Source organism: Bombus bifarius, unplaced genomic scaffold (genome assembly GCF_011952205.1).
Source record: "Bombus bifarius isolate JDL3187 unplaced genomic scaffold, Bbif_JDL3187 scf7180000009201, whole genome shotgun sequence".
Taxonomy (NCBI): Eukaryota; Metazoa; Arthropoda; class Insecta; order Hymenoptera; family Apidae; genus Bombus; species Bombus bifarius.
Window position 1 is genome coordinate 772,667 of NW_022884966.1, and position 25,175 is coordinate 797,841.

At 32.5% G+C, this 25,175-nt stretch overlaps 4 protein-coding genes across 5 annotated transcripts in view; 2 read left to right on the plus strand and 2 right to left on the minus strand.

Annotated features, from left to right (window-relative positions):
• The window catches only part of LOC117214573 (tachykinin-like peptides receptor 86C), a 31,101-nt gene extending 23,134 nt beyond the window's left edge, over positions 1-7,967 (minus strand). Inside the window, exons 1-2 of one of the 2 annotated variants that reach the window (XM_033460763.1) lie at positions 7,834-7,967; positions 7,363-7,494 (exon numbers count right to left, since the gene is read on the minus strand). In XM_033460763.1, coding sequence (XP_033316654.1) covers positions 7,363-7,414 — 52 coding nt within the window. In that variant the 5' untranslated portion in view covers positions 7,415-7,494; positions 7,834-7,967. Of the gene's footprint in view, positions 1-7,362 lie in introns of both variants that reach the window. The other variant, XM_033460762.1, reaches the window with a different exon arrangement.
• Positions 7,968-15,258: 7,291 nt separating this feature from the next.
• LOC117214536 lies at positions 15,259-16,579 on the plus strand. Its single transcript, XM_033460717.1, has 3 exons — positions 15,259-15,347; positions 15,745-15,884; positions 15,982-16,579. The coding sequence occupies exons 2-3, from the start codon at positions 15,848-15,850 to the stop codon at positions 16,476-16,478; spliced, it is 534 nt and encodes a 177-aa protein (XP_033316608.1). The 5' UTR covers positions 15,259-15,347; positions 15,745-15,847; the 3' UTR covers positions 16,479-16,579.
• A 725-nt stretch (positions 16,580-17,304) lies between these two features.
• On the plus strand, positions 17,305-18,803 carry LOC117214562 (MKI67 FHA domain-interacting nucleolar phosphoprotein). The gene is made up of 4 exons (XM_033460752.1): positions 17,305-17,531; positions 17,627-17,857; positions 18,211-18,319; positions 18,402-18,803. Exons 1-4 carry the CDS (start codon positions 17,394-17,396, stop codon positions 18,641-18,643), a joined length of 720 nt encoding a protein of 239 aa, XP_033316643.1. The 5' UTR covers positions 17,305-17,393; the 3' UTR covers positions 18,644-18,803.
• LOC117214570 (homeobox protein Hox-A5a) lies at positions 18,614-24,885 on the minus strand. Its single transcript, XM_033460758.1, is given in 4 exon segments — positions 18,614-18,887; positions 20,012-20,178; positions 22,363-22,691; positions 24,183-24,885. Coding segments are annotated over 4 exon segments (876 nt in total). The 5' UTR covers positions 24,482-24,885; the 3' UTR covers positions 18,614-18,806.
• Positions 24,886-25,175: the final 290 nt, after the last annotated feature.

Sequence of the window (25,175 nt, forward strand, 5' to 3'; positions counted from 1 at the left end):
TGAGGTGTAATTGTTTATTAGCGTTGTCAAGATATGTTGATGTTGTCAAAGAGTGTTGTGAGCGTTACCAAGGTATGTTTTGGAAAAAGTGAGCATGGAAAACATTGTAACGAGAGTTGAGAGAGTCAGAATTGAATTTATCGTCGTCGTTGTGTCGTAGAAGTAGTGAGTAACGAATACGTGGAACGGAGTTTTATATTCGATTATCGTGTGAGTGCAAACGATATTGTATTAATCATACTGTTACCTACAAACTAATAATATAACATTCCTACATACAATATATATAGTTTTGTAATAATATATAGTTTTACGATATATTTAACCATATGTTTGTCCTATTACCTTACAGCGACAGTGTCACTCCGATATTTGCCTTTCTCTTACTGCATATCATATATCTTCACTGTTTTTGCTATATTCACTATCTTCTTGTAAAGGGGATTTTCTCCGATCAATTAGTAAATTAAATTAAACAATTAATTCTTTCAGCATCGAGCTGTGCGATATGAAGTGTGCGCCCTGGGCTGCCGGCTTTTTGCGGCAAAACACCTGCTGCCGCACTGGACCGAATACATTTGAATTTTCGATGCAAAATATATCGATAGTACAATGTCCAAAAGCCTACTGAACAGCCTTGATAAAGCATAGTATTTCACAGGAGTACAAGAAAATGACGTATTTCTAATTATGCGTTTTGTTTCCATCTCCATAAATAAAAGCATAAACTAGAAACCATTAAAATCACATTAAAGACTTTCATATTGTATACAGGGTTTGCAGAAAGGTTGGTGACGAACTCTAGGAGTATATAGTATTTAGGAAAATAAGCTTAATAAACATGGATTCAAAACCATTTGGTTTTGGAGTTACGAGATGTTTTTACGAATAAGACACTACATCTATAGAATATATCGAATTCGTTCCCAGTTCATTTCAACGCACACGTTTTCACATATAGAAGCATATATAAGCGTTGACATATCTCTGACATTTGTCTCATCTCTTGTTAACAGTTTTCCATTTGTTATTATCAACCCATTTAACGAAGCAACTGATTTAACGTATACTGTACTTTTATAATTTTATACATTAAACACCTGATAACTTCAAAGTTAATCGCTTTTAAATCGCTCTAAAAAAATATTGTATATTTTTAAAGTTTGTCCTCAGGCATTTTGTACATCCTGTATAGAAAACTAGTAATCTCCATTGCCTTCCTTAAAATCAATATGTATAGTTGTATATATGTATGCAGGTTCTTTTCATTTCTACTTGCATCTAGATATATCTATTTTGTTTAGATACAACAATATTTTTAATAATAAAAATTGGTATTTAATGGTAAAAATATTTTAGTGATAAAAATGATGTATTTTTCATTTTTTTTTTTTTTTTTACCTACGATGCAAATGTTACGCAACTGAATGAATTCCAATATTTTAGTTGACGGAAACAATTTTCTTGTGTATTGACAATTATGTCAGTATTTATAATACCATTCACCAGAGATGTTCACAATATCGTCTTGGCGACATTACGTACAAGCACTTGTTCAGTGTACTGATCCATCCAAAGGAACAAATATGTGGCGATTTTTATTGACAATTTTGTAATGCACCTTTAAGGAAGGAAAACTATTTTTAAATCGGAATTTAAGCATGTCACAATTCGTAATAAATATTTTTAAATTATAGCTTCTTATTTTCGTAATAAACTTTTTAAACACAATGAAATTTAAGGGAGCAATGAAAAGAGTTTATGCACTTTTTAAGCGGACATTGTGCATATTTAAGCGGGCCGGATGTTAATGAATATTACAGTGCACAGTGATTATGTTTCGTGTATTGTATCTGTTAACACACATTTGACGAATTTTTGAACACGCATCTATATTACTGTGAAACAATCGGATACAGAAAAATACGTTGCACGTGCAATTGAAGGTGCCTAAACGTTTACGAGAATTGCACATAATCTCCAAACTTAGAAGCTTGAAAAAATTGTTGTATTTAACATTTGCAATTACAGTGACAGAACTGCATAATTGTGTTTATTTTACATCGCGGATAATACGAAATGGTATGGTGGATTTCCAAACAATTAAAAGAAAAAAGAAGAACCAAGAACAAAAATGAATCTTTATTTGCAAGAAAACGGAGATCGTACAGCGCACCGTATTCCAGCAGTTGGACAGTTGTAGAAAACGACTGCAATACGTGTAAGCTCTGCTTATGAACGCTCGCAGTGAGCTAACACGATGCACTTGCTTCACAACAATCTCGGCTTGCACTTAATTAGAGCAGGGTCATAAATTGCAAGCAATATTAACTCGGAAATTCCATAGAGTGTTGTTCTATAAGATGTGCAAGTTACGAGAAATGCTAATTGAATACTACGCTGATTATAGGCTTACCAATCGAATACTGACGCGAGCTACGAATCAATCAATTACAGTAAATGGTCAATGGGATAATGGCGCCATAAGAAGGTGTGAAACTCCGGACACATACACACACATACACACAGCATAGAACATAGGGTAAGCTATGGTATTCTTTCACTTTACTCTTTACCTGTGAGTCGACAGGTTTAAGAGCTAACGTACCATTAAACGAGAATCTCGAATAAAAGACTATAGCACATTTTGATGAAAGTTGGATTAATAGTACAGTAGAACTCCATTTGTCTGAACGTATCGGTGGTCAAACACTTTAAATCGAGGTTTATACGATAAGAGCCTACCAGTTCTCCTCACTACGTACTATGCTTCGTTCACATAATAGAAGCTCACGATGCAATATAAATTCAACCAGTAAACGTTCGATTAATCGGGCGTCGATTAGAATTTTGTTCCGATAAAAGTAATTCGGATAAATGGACTTTATCGTGAAGTATGGTTCTACGATTCTTATCGATCGTCTTAGTACACACAGATTGCGGACATTTGGTCAAAAGGCGACATAATGTCGAACACAGGAAGCACGTTAAGTGTTACGGAACAACATAACTTGGAAACCGACTTTTCCTAAAGTTTTAAATGCGATTTAGACTCTTATTCGAAGTTTCCATTTAATTCTTCTTGAAAAGTATTACAGAATCATCTCTACGTCATCATAGTTTGCTTTTTTGCGACATTAGTCGTCAACATAATGTCGTCGTCATATGCCGTCAACTTTGAAGCCACTATACTCTTCGTAGCTTGACGTGCTCTCGATAGCTTTGAATGTCAATAACTAAAAAACAAAATTTCAAACACAACTTTTATTCTTCATTTTTATCCTATTGTGACTTTTAAAGACACTCGTTAAATTTCCTACCATCTGGTATTAACGAACACTACTGGATAATACTGAGGATCAACCGTCCAATCAGTTTCTTCTTTTCCAGTTCCTATCTAATTTAGTCGGGATTATACTCCGTACTATCGTAAACAGCGAGATTGAGGTTTCCATTCTCGGAAACGAGATAAAAAGAATTTCAAATGACACGCATATTGAATGTCATACGTAACGTGTAACTGAGATATTGGAACGATGTTCTTCCGAAGTTTGAAATCGAAAAGTTAATACTACTCGACACATTATAGTTTAGCCTGAATTATTGTTAGCTATATTTAAAGAAACCAATTAGGCGTTACTACGAGTAATTAGAATATTCGTCTGGTCTGTTCTTTTTGCATAGCAGAGAAATTGCGTTGCGAAAAATGTTGCTAAAAATAAAAATTTAATGTTTGGAGAACTTTATACATTCGTCTATCTGAATTATCAGAGACACTTAAAACACACATTATCGCAAAATTATTTATTCCCGACCGTCGTGCAGCAATTACAAAACAATAAACTAACCGCTACAGGACTTGATAAAACGTAAGAATTGGGTATAATTGACGCACAGGGCCCTTTTCCGTAACAAATATTGTCACACTCTTTTGTCGCTCGTTTTATCGTTAACTCTACAGAGACGGACGAAAGAAAATCTGCAAAATAAAAAATATAAGTATAAGGATATCCTCAGACCATACGTATATCGCCGATATTTCAAAGTTTTCAACTAAAAGGATCAATATGTATTGTGAATGCGATATTGTCGTCATTTATCGACAAAATGCATTCCGTTGAAAATCTTGAAATATTTATAATGGAAGCCCATATCTAAAACAAAAATTTTAAAATATTCATAATATTATTGGTTGTCTGTGGGCACTCTAGTAATAAACCGTAATTTTTACCATAAATTATTACCATAAATGAATAAATATAGCGACTGTTACTAATATGGTACTTCTACCATATTCTTACTTTGAATATAAAGGTAACTGCGATTTACAGTGTGTCAATTTTGAACTTCCTGTCATTCGTCGCTGTATATATTTCATCTGAGGAAAATAAAAGTCACAGAGCTTCAGATTAATCTTTCTACAAATGGCAGAATAACATCATCTTTACGTGAGAAACGTGTTAAATTGCCATGACGTAGGTACACGTGAGGGTTAAGACAGAACTGCAGGGAACGAAATTTTCTGCGAACAATTTTACGGATAAACGAACATACTTTAACGAGTAATGGTATTTTTAATCTGTTACGCCATGCGGCTTGCCATAGATCATATTCTTAACTGTCGGTCGCGGCACTATAATGTCGCAGACGGATCGTCGCGGCTGCCCGGCAAACAAACATTGTAGTGGCAAGCGCATGGTTCATTAAGCAGGGCGACCTCCAGAAACGTCGATTCGTGGCCGTTATTTTATCTGGCGTAAAAGAATGTGGCGTGATCCGAAAGTAGTGGGGGTTGCCTTCCAGAAAAACCAAAAAATCGAAAGGCGGGCAGAACGTTTCGAGAAGCCAAACAGTCAACAGATATCTTATATCGCGCATTACGTAGTTACATTTCTTTTTGTTGTTCCATTTATATCTTTCTAGTTAATAAGTTGTTGAAATAAACATTAATTTATTTGTGTTAATTCTGTGAAATTTCATTGAACTACCCTTATTATCATAATCGAAATAAGGGAATCGATCAGTTCGTGGCGTCGATTGTTTAATCGTAACGGGAACTTACAACTCTCGTTGACGTGATATCTCGCGATCGCGTCTCTCCGCGAAACATAATCGATGCAGCGAAAATGTCTGGATCACGGAAAATCTACAGCATACAAGAAGTACAAACAATAGGTACAGCATCAATGTGTGATACGAAATTCTTAACACGTGCCTTATCGATCCGTATTCCATTTCCCATAACACTTTATATGCTGAAGGAAATCGGTATTTCCTTGAATTCACATTGCCCGATTTGCAACGTGATGTTCCACCAGAGACGCGAAACTGTTTGAAATATTATCAGCTGCATAGAGCTCCGGCTCGCAACGCTCGCACCATAACGAGATATTTAATATCAATCTATGGAGGAAAATGATTTGGCATCCGGATAGCCTTGCCACCACGTTCACGTGACTAAAATCCTCTTGACGGCTTGTGGAGTTTTTTTTATTAAAACAGACTGTATACGGAACCGTTTATTTCCGTTGGTGGCATGAAAAAACGAATCAAAAGGGACTGTTTAATTGTGTGTGTTGGATAAATGTAAGAAAACGAGTGAGAGAATATTTAGAATGCAATGGTGGAAGCATTTGTAGTAGATTTCAATTCGAAAATCAATTACATGTTTTGAAAAGTATTGAATTTTTCATGATTTTACCGTAATACTTTTGAGTTGTGAATGGCACGGGGAATCAACTAATGCGAACAAAATTGCAGAGTTCCATTGAAAAAGGAAGTGCAATTGTGTTCAACAACTGTCTTAATGCACTTCTGTAAAAATCGCACTGCACGATGATAGAGCTTGATGAACAATGCAAAATTTCCCCTCACAATTTCTTTCTATCTGCAATAGGAACAATTTGGCCCAATTATTTACTGGACTCAGCCTATATAAAATAAAGCTTTCCATAATTGGTTAGTCGTACTTTCACTCTCGTCTTTGTTAGCACTGTTATAACTCGAATATCGGCTTCAAGTGCCAAATAGAAATTGCCAATTTAATCCAAACGTATTGTAGCCCGGTGCTGCACGGCACGAAACTGTACGAAGCTAACGAATCCACGCATATTCCATCCTTTAAAAAAAGATTCATTTTCATGTCGTTTCACAGCATGCGAACAGTGTGTGTGCACACTGACAATGAACATAAACGCGTAGTTTCCTTTAATAGAATATATCGACATTCGTCAAACGCATCCGATAAATGTTAACACGTCATAACTAATCAGATAATTAATCTATGTACGTATACAGGGTGCGAGCGAATTACGTGTACAAGCGGGCGCGAAGTGATTCCTTATGAAGAAATAAGAACAAGATATGGAATGAAATTTGTTCATTTGAGGCTTAGTTTACGAGAAAATCGAGTTTGAACATTTGAAATGACACGAACTTATGGATTATTGTAGAGAATGAGCGATATGTATGTACCAGTTGAGCCTCGATAATTCGAACCTCTATAAGATTCGCTCTGTCGCGAAGATTTCTATAAGTCGAAATGAGATTTACGTCAACTCGAATTATTTGCCACTTAGTTCACATACCTCTGTAATTTTACCTCTGTAACTCGAGTTTAGAATAGCCAGAGTTTTACGAGTCGAAGTTTGCTTCTATAAATCGAACTTCTCATCGTCGCTGTCTCAGCAACTCGTGAGCGTATAGCTATATGTGGCGATAGGATGGGAAAGAAATAAGAAGAAGAAAACAATTTGAATCGCTTCGAATCAGCTCGAACAGAATTCGAAGCTTGAAACTCTTGAAAGCTTTGATTCAGTCTGAAATGTTGATGGGTTTTGAGTCTTTATAAAGTATTCTGAGTCTTGCCTAACTTGGAAATCTTGCTCGTGCTCCGTCGTCAAAATGATGATCGACGAGTTCTTTGAAACACTTCATGTTTGTCTGTGTTTCAATAAGATAAGTAGCGTAAAGCCTCCACTAACAAAATTCCTCAAAAAACTGTCTCGATAAAAGAAAAGGCATAAAACGCCACAAGCCGTATGTATATCTATCAAGTCGCTCTAACAGTTCTTCGTTAGTCGAACGCATAATTGCTATCATCCCACGCGACTTTAACTTTTACGTTGAATAACATGAATTCTAAGAGGAAGCTTTAAATACCTAAAGTTGCAATATTTTCTGGAAAAAGTAATGTAACCGAAGATTTGTACAAAACTTCTGTATGTCGAATTCTCGTTAGTTAAAGCTCTTTTGTTTGATAACTTCGTTAAATGGAAACCTATATATAACTGGGAACTCTTAGCTCTTCCCTTAAGGCTCGAATTACCAATGTTCGATTGTGCTGAAATGAGGATCACTTACCAAGTACGATCCATATGACGATGACGTTGCCACCGGTTGCCACCAACAGCATTGCAGCGAATATCAGGGACCAGAACAGCTTTTGCCACCATGATAAGTCAAACGGCCGCTCTTGATAATTAAGGAAACAATCTAAAAAAGCATCACGTAGAACTTCCTGTTCCGTAGAACTATCCAAAGCGTTTTCCAATATATTAAGAAGTTCGCTACGATTTAACATCAACAAGATCGTGATGTTTCGTCTGAGAATTATAGTACTGCAGTTGTACAAGCCATACGAAAACAAGTTGTCCATATTTTGAGCCTGACAAAAACCAGCACTTTTTAAAAACGACAACAGTATCCAGGTGCGAACAATTTGGGTGAAATTCTCTCGTCTTTTCACGTGAATTTCCGTTGCACGTAATTTACGTTGTCTTTTCCCTTTTCAAACCGTTGCATCGTTAAATCTACGTATTAACTAATCGTTACCGGTAACAATTCAGAACATCTTCTCTTAGTGTATTGCATAGGATGGTTGCAAAGTTTGTTCAAGAACTCATCTTTGTTGGCGAACTTCTTTTATCAGTTCCACTTTTATACGGCTTTTTCTCGAAAATAATGCGCCGCTGTTTCTGAAAAGATTATGTACGAGCTAATAAGTTTGCGGTTTCAGAGTGACAAATGACGACAACAAGCAGAAAAAGATGTACGCAATAGAAACAAGTGTGTTGAGACACTATCGTTGAAAAGTATATGAACACTTGGTTTCTTCTTAATACGATGTGATTTAATTACACAAACGGAGGCAAAAAGACTCAAAGCGATTTTATAATTTATTAGACCAGCGAATATAGGCCTATGAGGATACGATAAAATTTACGTTGAAAAAATAATATACAAGAAAGGAATTGGAATCCGTAAATGTCAAACATTATATCAGTTTTGTCATTTTGTCATTTGTGGTTCATTACTTTCAGCTCGTTAAGTTGTCTACGTATAAATAAAATGTTGAATATACCAGTGTAAATACCAGTGAGAATAAACCAGAATAAATTAACACTTCATACGATTTTCATCACTGGTTTGCTATTAATTCATATATTTTACTAATATTCATGTATCGTTGATACGAATCGAGCAAATTATCCACCACGTACATATGAGTGATTGCACGCATTTGTTATCCTTGAGAATCTTCGCCCTTTCATTTATATAGAATGACAATAAATAATAAATTATCTGTGAAATGATTCGTTCTAATATTATTACAATTTTTGTTAATGTAATACGATAACTAGCGAATCAATTAGTAACCAACGGTTAATAATTAACAATTTAGAAATGAACATACATTTTAACCAAATAAACTTTGAAATAAATAATTTTACTTCAATAATTAATTAAAAACAAATGAAGAAAACTTGAAACTATTACAAATTATTATATTTGTTCTACTTTTAATATTTCATTCGGATCCATTTATGCATCAGAGTTGTGTTAATAATCATGACAATTACAGCTACACTAATTTCAAAGCCTCATTTTAATAATGGTAAAATTCTTTCGATCAACACGATCACCAGTTTTCGCAAAAATCGGAGCATCATAATGAAGGGTTGTGATATTGTTTAATAAAATAATAATAATAATAACAAAATATCGTATTACTGTGCAAATGTAGAAATATAAGCGCCAATTAAAAGCGAACTTAATTATAATACAAAGATAACACGATATTTATTCCAACAAGGTTCCACTCGTTTTTTTCCATTTGCGCAAGAATAGTTGAAATTCGTTCAATTAACGCGATCTTTTTTCAAATTACACACAGAGGCGTGAAATCATTTATTGGCGATGCTATTTAATCTCCCGCTTCTATTTTGTAATTATTATCGTCGATCAATGTTGGGCAAAGCTTCATTTACTCATGAAACGATAAATAACGAATTGAAATAACATTTCAGTCGCGAGTAAGAATTAAATCTTCTATTTAAATAAAAGTCATTTAAACGATGCCAAAAATAATTTATTTCTTATTTCTTATTTGCAAATTTTATTTTTCATTTGAATTTAATTGGAGAGCAAATGATATTATGTAAATAAATAGATTTTCGCTTTCTCTTGTCCGTTTCATTTTGCGAATGAAACAACCGTGAGATTAATAAGATTATTTTTCAATAAATAAATCGCAGATCAAACCTCCTTTTATAACTACTCGCTTTTCCAACAAATTGTTCGAAAGTATATCCATCATATTTCGAGGTTTCGCCGGGTTTAACATAGCTGACAAACATTATTAAAAGTTACAAATTCCAATGTACAGGAATCTCCCTGATAGAAATGTTTGTGTAAAAATTCGAATTTGTTCGACGATCGATAAATAACGAATAAAAATAAACAAAGATAATAAATGAAAAATAAAATTGTATTTGAAAAGGACAATTAATTTCATTATTTTAAATAATATATTAATATAACAAATAATTTATTTCTATTTTTTATTTGAAGTCCCAACTAACAACTGACCCTCTGTTTAGATAATTATTTAAATGAAAATTTATTTAATAATGCCCGACATGGTTGTCCATAGGCCCGATTCACATTCTCACCACAAAAAACGCGTCTATCAGCCTAACAATGCGAGACTGCGATAACCGTGCATACCCAAGAACTGCATTGGAGCAACTGAAGCTTCAAAATCGCGTTCATTCAAAGATGCGTGCGCAATGACTTGCGCCTTCGCGTCTTCTACCGATAGCTTTTTTGTTACTGTTCATCTACATCGTTCATTTACTTGTATTACAGGCCCTGGTGTCGGTTGATAAACTAGCAAATTGTTATCGAATATCAGGAAGTTCATCAATTTTCGCGCCTCACGATTACACGTGAGAGACGACGATTGCTGATAAACAATATAAACAGCTAAACAGTATAAAAAGCTAATAAATAGATTCTCGATATGTTTTCTACCACTATACGATTTAAAAAATTACATCGGAGGTATTAAACAAACCTCTTCTTTTAAACGAACATTAACGAACATCGCTGCACCATTTTTTTCCAAAGTAGATCTGAGTTTTCTTTTACATGGTAGTATTTCTTTTACACGAATCACAGTTACGCGACTTTTCTAAACATATTTTATTCACAGTTCAAAATATTCGAGTGTCAATTTTTGTTGAGTCATCCTCTATGTATACTATTTCGCAGATTTGATTAAACCAACAAATCGCCGGACTATTCTTAGGGATGAATAGAAAAAAAAACATATCATTCGTGTCAATGGTAATTGGTCGATTCATTCGTCTCCGGTATCGAGGAATGGACCGATAAGATAATATTTTTCGATGTTTACGTTTTGCGGAATATTTCAGTGGTAACACTAACGCGATCGCTTATCATAGATATGATAGATGTAATGCGTTCACTTAGGTAATGATATCGTATCGTCTTCGACACCGTTCGCTATTTAACACTAGAACTACCGATAGTTAACACGAAGCTATTTCTACCAAAACTAGTGAAAATGACTGGTCTTAAAAAAATACCTAATAATAGAATATTTTTATATTTATTGATTTATTACTTTCTTACAGAAGCAATCCCATGTTATGTAGTATATTTTTGGTATTATTAACCCATCTGGGACCACATCCTAAGATCCTTTATCACTCAATATTTCCAAGTGCTAATCGACGTTACGAGGAATCTAATTCAAAACTCGCAATGTGGCTATCACCTATCGCTTTAGATTTTCTGTTATGAGGATACTTAGGTGGAATCAGGAGCGTAGATATTTAAATCGAAAACTCCATAACATGACCAATTATCATCGAATGGTGGTCCAACGGTTGTTATTTAAAAATGTAATAAAATAATAAATAGTGTATTAGAATAATAATATAAGATCATTCCACAGAAGAAGAAAATATCTATAAATTAGAAGAAAAATAGTTTACGTATTACTCTAAATACAAAAATGATTTCAAACTCGATAAAAACATAATATATTCAGATGGAAGAAGAAACGACACAAAAAATATTAAACAAATCCTTGGAATTCTTTTTCGCAGTCATTAGACTGCGATTATTTGTACAAGTTTGTATTTTTATCGATGTAGCTAAAAACTGAGATTTATATAGAGATTCGTCCCATCTACTAAATATTATAACGAGCAATTTATTGTAAATATTTTATGTATGTTTGCATGTCATGTGCACGGACTGTATATTTTTACATTTTCATGTTTCCTGTAGATGCATAAATATCCACAGTCTAACAATCGCAATGTTAACAAAGAGGAATTTAAATTAATTGAATAAAAGATTATAAAATGAAATATTTCATTGATTCAACGCTGGCTCAATGAATTAATCAAGAAAATCTCATCCGTTCATTATGATGCGCCTTATTGAATGAAAATAAACAAATTATTCATATTTCAGGTTTATCAACAGAATCTATCGTTTACTGACTTTTAAAGCAAGTCGTTCAATTAAAATCATTCGTTATATTAAATGCACAGATACGCTTGTATTAGATAAATGAGAAACTTCGAATGAAACGATTAATATTTCCACTTAATTAAAATTTGATTTACACGAGCGACTCTGAACGATTAGAATCTTGCTCTATTTACTTCATATAAAAACCTTGTTTCAGTAATTCATTAGCATAAATGACGAAAGGTTTCACTTCATTTCGATGTTATCTACGATTTGTATCGGCAGTGATTCAATTAAAACAATCTCGATTAAAACGAAATAATAGTAGCGAAGTGGTGGTCGAGGAAAATGAGAAAAATGTTTACGGTTGAGTAATTCGAAAACTAAAAGTTTCTCTAAATTGCTTGCACTATTCGAAAGAACAAACGTAAGCTTCTTGTACACAGTTTCTCGTTAAAATTTAACAATACTTCCTCTTAGTACCGCAATTTTTATTTTTTTTTTATTTTTTTAGACTTCTGGAATTCTTTTCACACGGTACATTTTCTACGCGATATTTTTTAACGTGTGCTATTAACTTTAAACGATTTATTTTACACGTTTTGGTCTTATAGTTGTACGATTTTTTAACACGTTTTTACATTTCACTGGAAATAATATCAACCTCGAAGGTTTTACAGGATTTCACAGGGAACTGAGAACTCGTATGGTTTGTTATGAAGAATAATGAAAACAGAAAACAGAACATGTGTCGCGAAACGATTAGACGAAGGATATTTCGAGCGACGAAATGATATTTTTCCATAGAGAATAAAATTTTGATTTCAGAAATAAATATCTTTTTTTTTTTGTTTTTCTTAACACATTACCTTTTGCTGCGTGTGTTTATTGAATAAAGTTTTGTTATCGAATGCAGATATATATTTTGAACTGTTTCTCCTATTATTTGCGTTAGTTTAACACGAGTTTTTACTTTGTTGCAAATCGATTGTTTCACGATGTTTCTTATACAGTACACAAAGAGTTCCACGTGTATATGTATATTTATGAAAGTCAAAAGAATGCATAAAAATTATATTGAAGAGATAAAAAGTACGCAAAGTTATACATATATTATCAAGAAGCTTGACTTTTTCATTCTAGGTTTGTCATGAGTGTAGCATTCAGACCCTTTGTAATTATTTTTGCTATACATATTCTAACTTAGATCTTTTCCAAAACACAATTAAATTTTTCTCTAACTGTTTCACCTACTAAATCGGATATGCTATTTACGTTTTTATTTCAACAATTACTTCTCTCGACCCAGTTGAAGACACTTTTTCATTTTCTACTTCTTTCATATTGAGTTAAATAATTGCGAAACATATGAGCCTTATGAAAAATCTGAACATTATTTTCGTTCACAAAGTGTAAACATTACGTGTGGAATTTTTCACTTAAAAAATTTCCTTTACAAACCTAATTGACACCGATATTTCTTCAAACGACTTTGATACCTAGTTTAAGAATAATATCATATTCATAGTTGGAAGTTAAGAATAATAAATAGATGAATATTAGTCTGACAGTTCTTGAATGGGTGCACTATGTGTTGACTGAATAATTGTTATAGTATAAAAATATCATGAATCATAATTTTGCAAGATATTAGAAAGTTAAATTTGTCTTAATATACTTATTTATCTCTTATATGTTAACAGTCACTGGATCAAATTTTCTCGGATAAACGAAGAATTCGAGGTTTCTTTCTGCACTTTAATAACAGCCGACGCATCATAAACTCACGAAGTTACCAGCCCTATGTCAGTAACTGGTACAGTTACTTTGAGTTTTCCTTAATTTAAGTAACCTGTAAATAAGTATGTAAAAACTTTGTTCCAATATCCAGACAACGAAATTTTTGTGAGTGTTGCCAATGTTTAAGAAATTAACGTACCTTTATACATATTTTCATACAACTAGACAAATTTAATACTATGAAAGTGAAATCTAAAACCTGATGACAAAACGCTTCATTGGAAGATCAGGATATGTATAAATATTTCTCGCAGCCAATTTCTTTCTGTACATTGTGTACTTTGGTATTAAATTGAAGTCGATTGCTTATAATTTAAAAAATAAGCCTTGACCCACATTTTTGTTCTGGCTTAATTTTATGGTGGGTTACAAATACAAAATTCGTAAGAACGCATCTTTTAATGCAAGATATATTTATAAATAATGACAGAATGTTACTATTATATTATAGAAAGATGTTTTTGACTTCTCTCGGATAAAAATAATTTTCTGGACCGACGTGTTCTAATCCTACTTCGATGGATCACTTGGCAGAAGAACGCACGAGTTGACAGGCAACGTATTCATCTGCCATAGAACCCACAACTACGGAACCAACTGCGCCGCAGGCCGTTGCAGAAAGTGGGCCACAGCTAGCATCAATTGTCACACCCGTTTGTAAACCACCAAGTGCACCAACGCCTCCAGCAACTCCTATCTCACTAATAGGACCGACTTCGTGCATGAATGTTAATACGAGAAGTGGCCTGTAAATATAGAATTCATTTCTATGCTAATGTTAAAAATATTTTTTCCATTCTCACAAGTAATCTTACCTTCTGGTTCCCCTTGCCTACAGATACTATGACTGACGATTAAAATTCTGGCAACCGCTTTTGCCTCCAAATGCTCATCGATTCTATCAGTGTTAGATATTTGGATATGCCACGTTCAACCTTTAAAAATCCTGTTAAAGTTCTAATATTAAAAATTTACAAAACATCTTTTTGGCTTAAGACCTTATGAAAAAAGATTATGCTTGTGCCAGAGTCTTTTTATTGACATTTGTGATCGAAAAGCAAAACAGTATTTAAAATAGGAGACACCTCACTGATTTCGATGAGATAAAAATACGCTTAGAGAAAAGTATTTTTCTTTTTTTGCTATGTATCTATCGTGTTACAGATTATGTTGTAATCAGTTAGCTTGTATCGAATCGCAAGATCTAAGATCGAAGAAAATATTACGTATTGCGCTTATCTTGCCTTTTTTTCACTAAATAACTTTATACCAACATTAGAATTTCCTCTAAATGCCCGTATGTTTGTTTAAAAAAGATTTTTTATCAGGAATGGAATCTCGAAGGAATTTTTGGCCAATTTAGTAAATAATGTCATCAAACAACTAATAGACACTTTTCAAAAACGAAACTGAGCTTTTATTTGTTGCGTTTGTAAAAGCATAATAGGGTTATTTCAATTTTAAATAGAATTCGTTTTCTTTCAACAACATTTTTCCGATATTAATCGAATTTTTAATTCATAACGCCAATCACTACAACCGTCCTGCAAATCACTGTATCTCGCAAACACACATATTCGCTTCTACATATACTCAGATTGTCTATTGTCAGATAAGATAAGAACAGTCGAATAAAGTCATATACTATGTATTCTTCTCTAGTTGACAGTTCAGTATTTTGTAGCGATTCGATCGTATTTTATAATATAAGGTATAATATTTGTGGTCTTAATTTCCAAAGCATCATTATCTTATTCGTAAGTACAACATGTTCCTTTAAGCACCTGAATTTTTATTTCCAATATCATTAACTATGATACATGCTTCCTCAAGTTTATTGTGTGAAAAATTGAAGTGGAAGTAATTGTAAGAAATATACGTTTTACAAAATAGTTCATACGATGAAAAGTTAACTACTCTCCGATTGTAATGATTTTTGAATATGTTGTAGCAATCGATATTTTAAATAACTTTTTCTTATATGCATATAAAGTGGTATCGCTTAATTTCCATGATATTCGCGAAAAACTGCCAGTACTATTTTAAACAATTTCTTCTTTTCATAATTTTTTTACATAAGGACTTAAAGCAAAAAAATGTTTTGTGGCTTTCAAATATTCGAACCTCAATGTGATTCTCATTTTCCACTTTTAGATCATAGCGTGGGCATAAAGTTTAAGTGCAGGATATCAAAATATCCAACACTGATACAATTGTCGAGCATTTGGACGCAAAAGGGGTTGTGGGAATTCAAAATATGAGTCCGATTCACAATAGGCGAAGGGCACGAGGAGGTAAAATTATACACGAGAATGGAAATATTTGTAACTTTAGCGTAGAAATGATTTTTCTATTTACGAGCTAATTCTCGTACTAATATTGACACATAAGGTTTACCCGGTGCATGGAACCCCTATACAGATAGGATCAACTACAGTTTGGAACACTCGGGTACTACACTAAGACTAGTTAGTGTATCAGACTCTATATTCTGTACAGTTTCCTCTTTCGACGATGGTATATGCATTGAAAGTCACGCAAGCGAGAAAGTCAATGAGATAAAGGATGCCATCGATAAACTGAAAGAATGCCGTAAGGCTGAAAGCGATCCCGAGGAGAAGCGACGTATTAAGGACACGATCAAATATCTTAAGAAAGTTTTGAGGGATGTGGGACATGCAAAAAGAGTAGGGAAGACTGTTGGTTCACACGTTGGTTCAAAAGCTGGTGCTGCGGTTGGTACCTGCATAGCTGGTCCAGTTGGCACAGCGGCTGGCTCTGTAATTGGTAGAATAGTGGGTCGTGTTACAGGTGCACTCGCTGCCGATGATCTTGCGCGTCATACTCGAGAAGAATCAGCTGAAACGACAGTAAAACGCCTTTATTAAGAAAATCATTATTTATCTGTGCGAGATTAAAGTGATTTTTTTATAATATGATAATAATATTTTATTGTTATATATAAATATACCTTTCATTACAAAGTGTATTCTTACAGATTTTTTACTTATAAATCATTATAAAATTAAACCAAAGAGTAAGCAATATAAGTTGTTGCAAGCTATTGCTTTTCCGTTGAATTTTTCAACATCGTTATCTACTTTTTCGTTCATTTCCTTGTAACACAGTATGACGTAGACATTTTTCATTTTTAAACAGAAATTTGAATCTTATCGCTTTTGTCGTTTGCATCTCCATCCGTATTTTATTCAAGATAAATTGACCCTTCTATCATCACTGTACTAATTGTACATCCACCGGTTCCCTTTTGCTTGTAATGGGGTGTTAAAGAATTCATGGGACGATTTTTGGAAAATGTATATATTCTGAACGCCGAAACAAACACTAGAATAGATGTGCAAAACTGTTAGTTGATGGACAGAATCTATTTTTTAATATTTAGGCGAAAGAAAGACAATGAACGTTAAGTTTCAATTATTAGATTAATTGTTTTAGAAATGTCAGCAGTCGGCCCGTATTCAAATTGGAAAACATTACAAATATAACAGATCCTGCACGAAATCACCGTTCCAATCAGTTGTATCATGATACGGTTGAAACATATTGCAAATATAGAATTTTATTACTTTATTTCCATTACTTTATTACTTATTTCCTAATAGTTTCAATTCAAAATTCGAATTAGTACTATACTGAGTCGATAACATCGCATGCGAGATTTTGTCCGCTTGGGTCAGCACTTGTACCGGGAGATAAGTAACCTACTGCCATTGGCGCTACTCTCATTTCCTTTCCGTTAATGTCTATTGTGTGTTCTTACATTGTATTAATACAAATATAAAATGAAAATTAAAAAGAAATTTAATTCAGTGAGAGTTCCACCTCTCAAAAAAGCTATAAAAGTTAAACGTAAATCATCAGATATAGAAGAGGAATCAACTGTATCTAAAGCGATAGAAAATGTTAAAAAAGTGTTGGAGGTTAGTACGCATTTAAACATAATCTGCATGCTGTGATATTTAATTGCAGAAAAATTGAATAAGATTTTAAATTGAAAAAATTTGTCTTATTCCAGAAGAAAAATGTTAAAGCAACAAATATTCCAAAAACTGTTTCATCTCCAAAACCTGAAAAATCGCACAAAGTTATTAAAGTCAGGAGGAGAAAAATAAGGCCTCAAATGAGATATCGAAGAGGTATAGTGTATTTAGGTCATATACCTCATGGTTTTTACGAAGAACAAATGACAGAGTATTTTACACAATTTGGTAAAGTAACTAGAGTGCGAGTTGTTCGATCGAGAAATGTAAGTATACATGAATTTGAATTATACATAATATAAATATGTATATAAATGTTATAAAATTTCAACTACCTATTTTACAAGTTTGATTACCATTATAATATTATTTGTACTGGTTTGAGTATGAATATGCTTTCTTAGAATACCAATATATGTCCTACATAATATAAGAGATAGATTCTTCCTGTAATGATTAATCTGACTTATACTAATTAAGTGTGTATTATTGATGTACCCTTAGTTAGTCATTTTAGTAGTTGCCATTAATATTTGCAATAATAATTAACAACATATAATATAAAATAAGGTACGCTTAGAAATTAAGTACATAATATCATAGTATATATTATTTCTAGACTGGTAGAAGTCGTGGCTATGGATACGTGGAATTCATGTACCCTGAAGTTGCAAAAGTAGCTGCAGAAACAATGAATAACTATCTTATGTATGGAAGATTATTAAAAGGTATTATACAAAAATGTACAACAATTATTAAGTGAATGCTTCAATTTTATCATGTAATATATCATGTAATGTTTTTAATTAGCTACGTATATTCCACCTGAGAAACAACATAATGGCTTTTTTGCTGGTAAAACATGGACAACAAAAATTTATCCTAAAGTAATAAACAGAAATAAAGTTACTAAAATAAGAAACGGAGGTGTCCAAAACCAGAGGCATGTAAGTTTTGAACAAAGTACAAGACATAAACTATCTGCTTTAGAAAAGAAATTGAAAGAAAAGGGTTTTGATATGAATTTTGTACCAATAGATTCTTCTAAATAATGTTAAGTAAATTTTTTATTAAACACAATAATGTACAAATGTTATAATTAAGTACTATAGAGATATTGAACACTTTTTTGATTACATGAGTTTACTTAACTTACTATTTACATTGGACATTGTATACGATGTTTAAAATTAAAGAAATAATTATCAGGGATCATCAAAATTTTTCTGATCCGCTTCCTAATCCTGCTTTTGTTCTCTTCCACTTCATACGTCTATTTTGAAACCATACCTTTACCTAAAAAATTAGGAACATATTACATTATTTATTACGTACACAACTATATTTTCTTCAAATGATAATCCATGATATATTATTAATTATAACATGACAAAATATAACAATAGAATTTTACTTAACAAAGTTAACTAATCATGTCTATAATTAAAATACTGTTCCTGTAATATTGTTTTATTTACTTATAATTAGTTGGTATGAAATGAAACTTTCTATTTGTCAAATATTATATCTTATCGATACATTTGATTCAATAGTTCATCATTTGAACAAATAGTTCAAACCAAATATAAATTTACATGTGTAATATTTTTTCCATATGGGATAACGTATATACAATCGCCTCAGAAAACAAGTTAATAATCTTACATTTAATCGAAATGGTAAAATACAACTCCAAATATTTTTATATTTAGAATTAATAATAATTTGTTATAAAAAATTGAGAATGATGTATCTTTCACGTATTTCATATCATTTTACTGTTCTTAATATACATATAAATTATTTTTATATAACATAGGACAAGCTATAATCCGGAAGTAGTATAAAATAGGAAAAAAATTCATGAGGTAAAATTAAATAGTTTTGAATATTGCATGACGTGCTTTAAGACTTAGAAGCTTACTATTATTTTTTTCAATCATATATTTGAATCATACATTTCTTCTATGCATACAATTGCTTCTTTATTTTCTATGAGAAGATATTGACTTGCTTGTGTTTTAAAAAATTAGTTTAAAAGATATTTTATTTTCACTTTCGTAGAACTTACCGTATGAAAGATAGGGAAAGACAAAATGTAATGAGTTCTATGAAATTAAGATTATATCTTTCAATGGAATCACTTCTGGATCTAAGTATTTTTCAATGCTATTTTCTAGAGAATAACAAAATAATAAACGATATGAAAAATATATTAAAATTTTAAAAGACAGAGGTAATTTTAAAATCTTTAAAACACAAAACATCTTTTCCTGCCCTCTGTCGTTTTAGAGCTACAACTTGTTTCAATTGTGTGAAACATTCCCTACAATCGATCGTCCTAGTAGATCTTAAAAACAAATCAAACTATTAAAGGGTTGACGAAGTTGAAAATTATCGGCATTGCAATATCAATTTACCTGACGTTCTGTTAGATCGAGAGCAACTGCTATTTCATAGCGACGTAAACGTGTCAGATAATTACTATGGGCAAATTCATATTCAAGGTGGCGGATTTGGTGTTTTGTAAATGCAGTCCTTTCTTTGCGAGGTCTGTCGCTGGTCAATCGTTTATTTGTCTCTGAAACGTAAAGAATTCAGATTTTAATAAATTTAATAAGTTAACGAAGTTACGACTTTTAACACAATAGAAATAGTATTTTTAAAAATTGAAAACTAAAATATCATCTTACATTATATGAAACGTAAGAATTTCGCGTATATCAAAATTCAATAAAAAAAAATTATAAATTTTTAAGGATATAGTAGCTCTTTCTTATAAAAATTTACATAACCAAATTCTAGAATAAGCTGATGCTGAAAACTATTACTTGCCTACTGTAGCTTCTTATAGAGAAGAAATAAATTCAGATTTATAAATGTTGTATAAATCAATGAATGCATATACAAAATCTTGATTTATAGTAAAATTCGTTAAATCCATCATTAATACAACATAACGTGATAACTTCATGAAATTGTTTTTTTTCTAAAATTGCAAGTTTATATAGGATTAAATATTTTATATTGTCTTGTTCCATAAAGAACTTTATCTCATATGTTTATTTATACTAATAAAAAATATGGGTTTTAAAATAATAATCCATTATCGTATGATATTAGGGTATTTATTTATTGTAGTTTTATGCTTCAGTCTCGGAAGAAATGGGAATCTATTAAATAATTCCATCTCGAATAAAAATGTGAATATGAATCTATGTATTTTGTCGCATGTCCGAAAATTAATTTGCTAACTAGTATCTGCTAACGTGATTTCAAATGGCTTTCGCGAAATTTGGCGGATGAAAATTCAGTTCAGTGACGATTTCCTGTATCCTCTAGCGTTATACGTGACGATATAATCGTAGCGAGGTTTTAACCGGTATCAGTTTTTTATTCACAAAGCGGCAGTCAGATGAAAATAGCTGCATATTCGATGCGTCATTACCAAGCTGCTCCCGCGTGCCAGTTAATAAACGTGCCGCTATAATGTGGGTTGTTGGAATCAGGATCATCTGCGGGCGATGATGTATAAAACGTGGTCGGATCGGTGGTAGAGCCCTTAGCCTTGCTTCCGTACCGCTATCTCATCTATATTTGTTAACTGACGTCAATCGAACCAGTCCGCAAAGTTTTGCGAATAATTTCATTCTTTATTAATTAAACGAATTCACTGACGTCACATATATGTTGAGAATTGAATTTTTAATGAAATGCTAATATCTCAATATTATTTTTATTCCAATTTCAATTAAATCAATTTTACGTCTTTCTTTTTGCTTTTTTTTTCTTAATATGAAATATTATAGTAAATTAAAATTTCTTCAATATTTTTTAGTATAATAATAACGAGAAACACATGTAGCGATTGTAATGAAAAAGCGAATTGTATTACATATACTGCTAAGAACTATGTTTCGAATGTTGTTGAATTATTAGGAGATTTTAAGAAAATTTATACATCTTTGTGCAATTTTCTTATTCTATCTCTATTTTGTGTTAAATACTTTTATTTTATCTTTGATTGTTAAAAGTTAAATGTACTATTGTACGAATTGTGCAACACCAAAGAATGTAACGTATTCATGTCGCCGTTTCTTGCTTTAAAAGTATCTGTATTAATAATTATCAACAGTGGATGTACTAAATTTGCAACAATTTTATTTGAGGAGAACGGTATGCACAGAAATGAATGATCGATCTTTCAATTCTTTCGATTTCATTAGTATGGAGCATATCTTTAGGCATATATAAATTTTACGTGATTTCAAAACCATGTTTCGGCTAAAAATGACGTGGAATTGCTCTAAAGATAAGTCTGAAAATATAGAGTAAAATATTTTTCAAATATTTTCATTTCGTTTTCTATCGATGAGTGAATGTGTAATTCAAATAAATATTCGAGACGAAGATGAAGGAGAAGTTAGCGTTGAATGTTGTTGCGTTTATTGCATAAAGTATTACATACATCATGCCAATATGACATTTTACAATGATTTTACGATAGCCTTGTCGTTTGTTACACGCGATGATATGAAATGAAAAGTATAGTTACATGTTCGATAAATATTTAGGCTACGCTGGCCCCATTATAGCCACATTGGCGACGGTAAAGTCATAAATGAAGTTAATGTAGTGTTCATTACGTATCAACGTATCAATTCGTGTGAACATAATTATTTAGTAACTATTAACGTCTTCGTTATTCAACATTTTAAATTGCACTGTTAAAAAGTTGATATAGAATTGTTACTTTATCTATTTTGCATGCTGATAATATCGTGTGAAAGTATCTTACCACCTTGTTCTACAGAACACGCTTCATTGTCAAAGGAATTGTTGCTCAAGCCAATCGAATACCGTGACTCTTGCCACGAACGACATTTCAGCCCATTTTCAGTGTTTTGCCCAGTGTTCTGATACGCCGGAATTTCCCAAGCGCGAAATACCGTTGTAGTCGTGGAGATTTGACGATCTTGAGCTCTCTCACAAATAAAATCTAAAGATTGCTCTGTGGAATTTATGTTTATTCTTTCTCTCGACTCGTCAACTATATCCTCTTCATCGATAGTGGAGTTTTGCTGCGAATATTGCTCCCATCTTTTCATCGGAAGAAAGCAGATATTATTTAACGATGTTACAATAATAAAGAAATTACTAGTAGTGGTGGTAGTAGTAATTTATTGGCTACGCTATAGGGTTACAAGACTACTATTTTACATTCTAATCATATTTTAAAACACAGCTTCATATAAAACGGAGAACAAGAGGAATTAATAAAGAAATTGTTCAGCGTAATATAATAATAAACAAATTATAATAGAAAATTTTGTATACTTGTTTTGCTTGAAAAAGCTAATGACGCAAAGAAAACTGAACGAGATTTTCCGAGATTTTTAGTAAGAGGAGAAATGAATTAAATGGGATATTCTTTTTTTTTTGGTATCGAATGATTTTCTCGTAAGAAATTCGAAACTAATAGAAATCATTTTTTCCTACGTAATTGAAAATAAGTATTTTTCCGAAATTGTCAGTAATTTTCATTTCTTATAGTTCTATCCGTCTTCTCATTGCTACATTGCCAATGCGATAGAAAAAATTTAATTGCGAATAATATATTTTAATTTCGTTGCATTTAGTAAACTCGCTTTTGTTCTGTTATCATAAACTTTAATTATTATTTAGAAATGCAACATAGCCCCGTGTTTCGAAATACATATTAAGTAACCAGGTTTAAATATCATGTCGAATTTAGTTTACGCATATTTGAATAATTTTATTATAATTTATAAAAACATTTGAATAATTTCATTAGCTAACATACTAATTCCATTGAACGTATCCTCGCAGTTTTATTCGCAGTTTTCATTTTACAGTTTTTTTGCTTGAACATAGGATAAGATTTGTAAAATGAAATCCCAAGTTAGCTGTTGAATTTAATGAAATAACAGTAATGTTTTGATTCAGAGGATAGAATGGACCTATTAAATGTGTACGAATATCACAGGAGAAAAATTACGATAAATATTTTAGTATGACACAGTTGAAAATGAAAACAGATTGTTGGATTTAAATCTTAAAAGTAGCTGACAAATTGACAACGTTTTGTAGGAATCGAAGATATAATTATTGAGACAAGGAATAATTTGATGTTCTCGATAGTTTAATGTTACGACGATGTTTTTTCTAAAACGTTGAAGAGGATGGGAAATAATATGTTTAATTTCAAAATCAAACAAGGGGATAATTTTAATAACACGGGATTAATCGACAATGTGTTGGGTTTTAAAATTGCTTTTGCTGTAAAAGATAGAAATGGTGACTTGAAATCGATAAGAAAATGAACATTTTCATAGAAAACTTTGCTTTCGAATATTCACAATTTTAATTACTAGGCGGCGGATTTTTATGCAGTTTCATGTTTGTGTCAACGTAACTAACAAAACGGAAGATAGTACAAAAGATATTCGCTTGAAATATTTTTAATATCTTTGCAATGTGCATTTTGTACATTTGTATTTTAATTGTACACTTCTGCATCTTCAAATTTCTCATAAATGCATGAAAATCCACAGTTTACGTACTAATTACTTTTATCTGTACCTGTATATTCGATAATTTCGATTACTATTGGAATGCTGGATATTTGCGCTATGAAACGGTGACAATCCACGATCATTCAACGTGTTAACTGACGTTGAAATATTGCAAGGATTGGAAAAGTTATTCCAAAGATATCCGTGACTCAACGGGGGATCCCGGTTTCCAGGAAAACAAGGGCTCTGAACGTTCATCTGAGAAGAAGTCGGTGTCAGGGGCATTGACGGGATATCGAAAACATTTTCGGAATATTGTTGGTCTGTCGAAGCTATATTTTCTAACCAAGACATCTCATCTAAAATAAGGAAAATTTTATTCTCGCTTATTAGACGATTTCATCGTAGGGACGAAAGGTATTAAAACGTAATATCTGAGAGACTAAAGCCGAATTTACACTGTTTCGCTTTGAAGGAACACGGCGGATGAACGCTGCTTTGATCCGTGTATGGAACACCTGAACACACGAACACATTTATACACGGATGGAAGAAGAATGAAAGCAGCGTTCATCCGCCGTGTTCCAAGTGAAACAGTGTAAATTCGGCTTAAGACCCACTGTGTCCACGAAGCGTCGCTTCATAGAAAGCGCATTAGACGCGTTAATGTTAACAATACGCTTGCATGCAGCGGTCATTGTAAATTGTAAAGTAATGTGCACCTGTCCATGAAACAGTAGCGACTCGTCTTTGTCGTTACGCGTTTTCATCGTGACGACTGGCGTTAACATTGTCAGTACGCGTACGATGCGACAGGTTGCGGTTATAAACGAATCTGCCGATGTAGGATAAGCGCGTCTTCCTCATCGCTTCGCATTTTGCCAGACAAAATGTATCTTACCGTACGCTTCGTATGAACGTCGGCGTTAGACGTATCGTCGCATCTGATAGACTGCGTTTACGCTTTTATGAAGCGCCGCTGCGTGAACGGTGGGCCTACGGATCTCATTGTTAGATATACAGATCGTTAAAAAAAAGATACAATCAA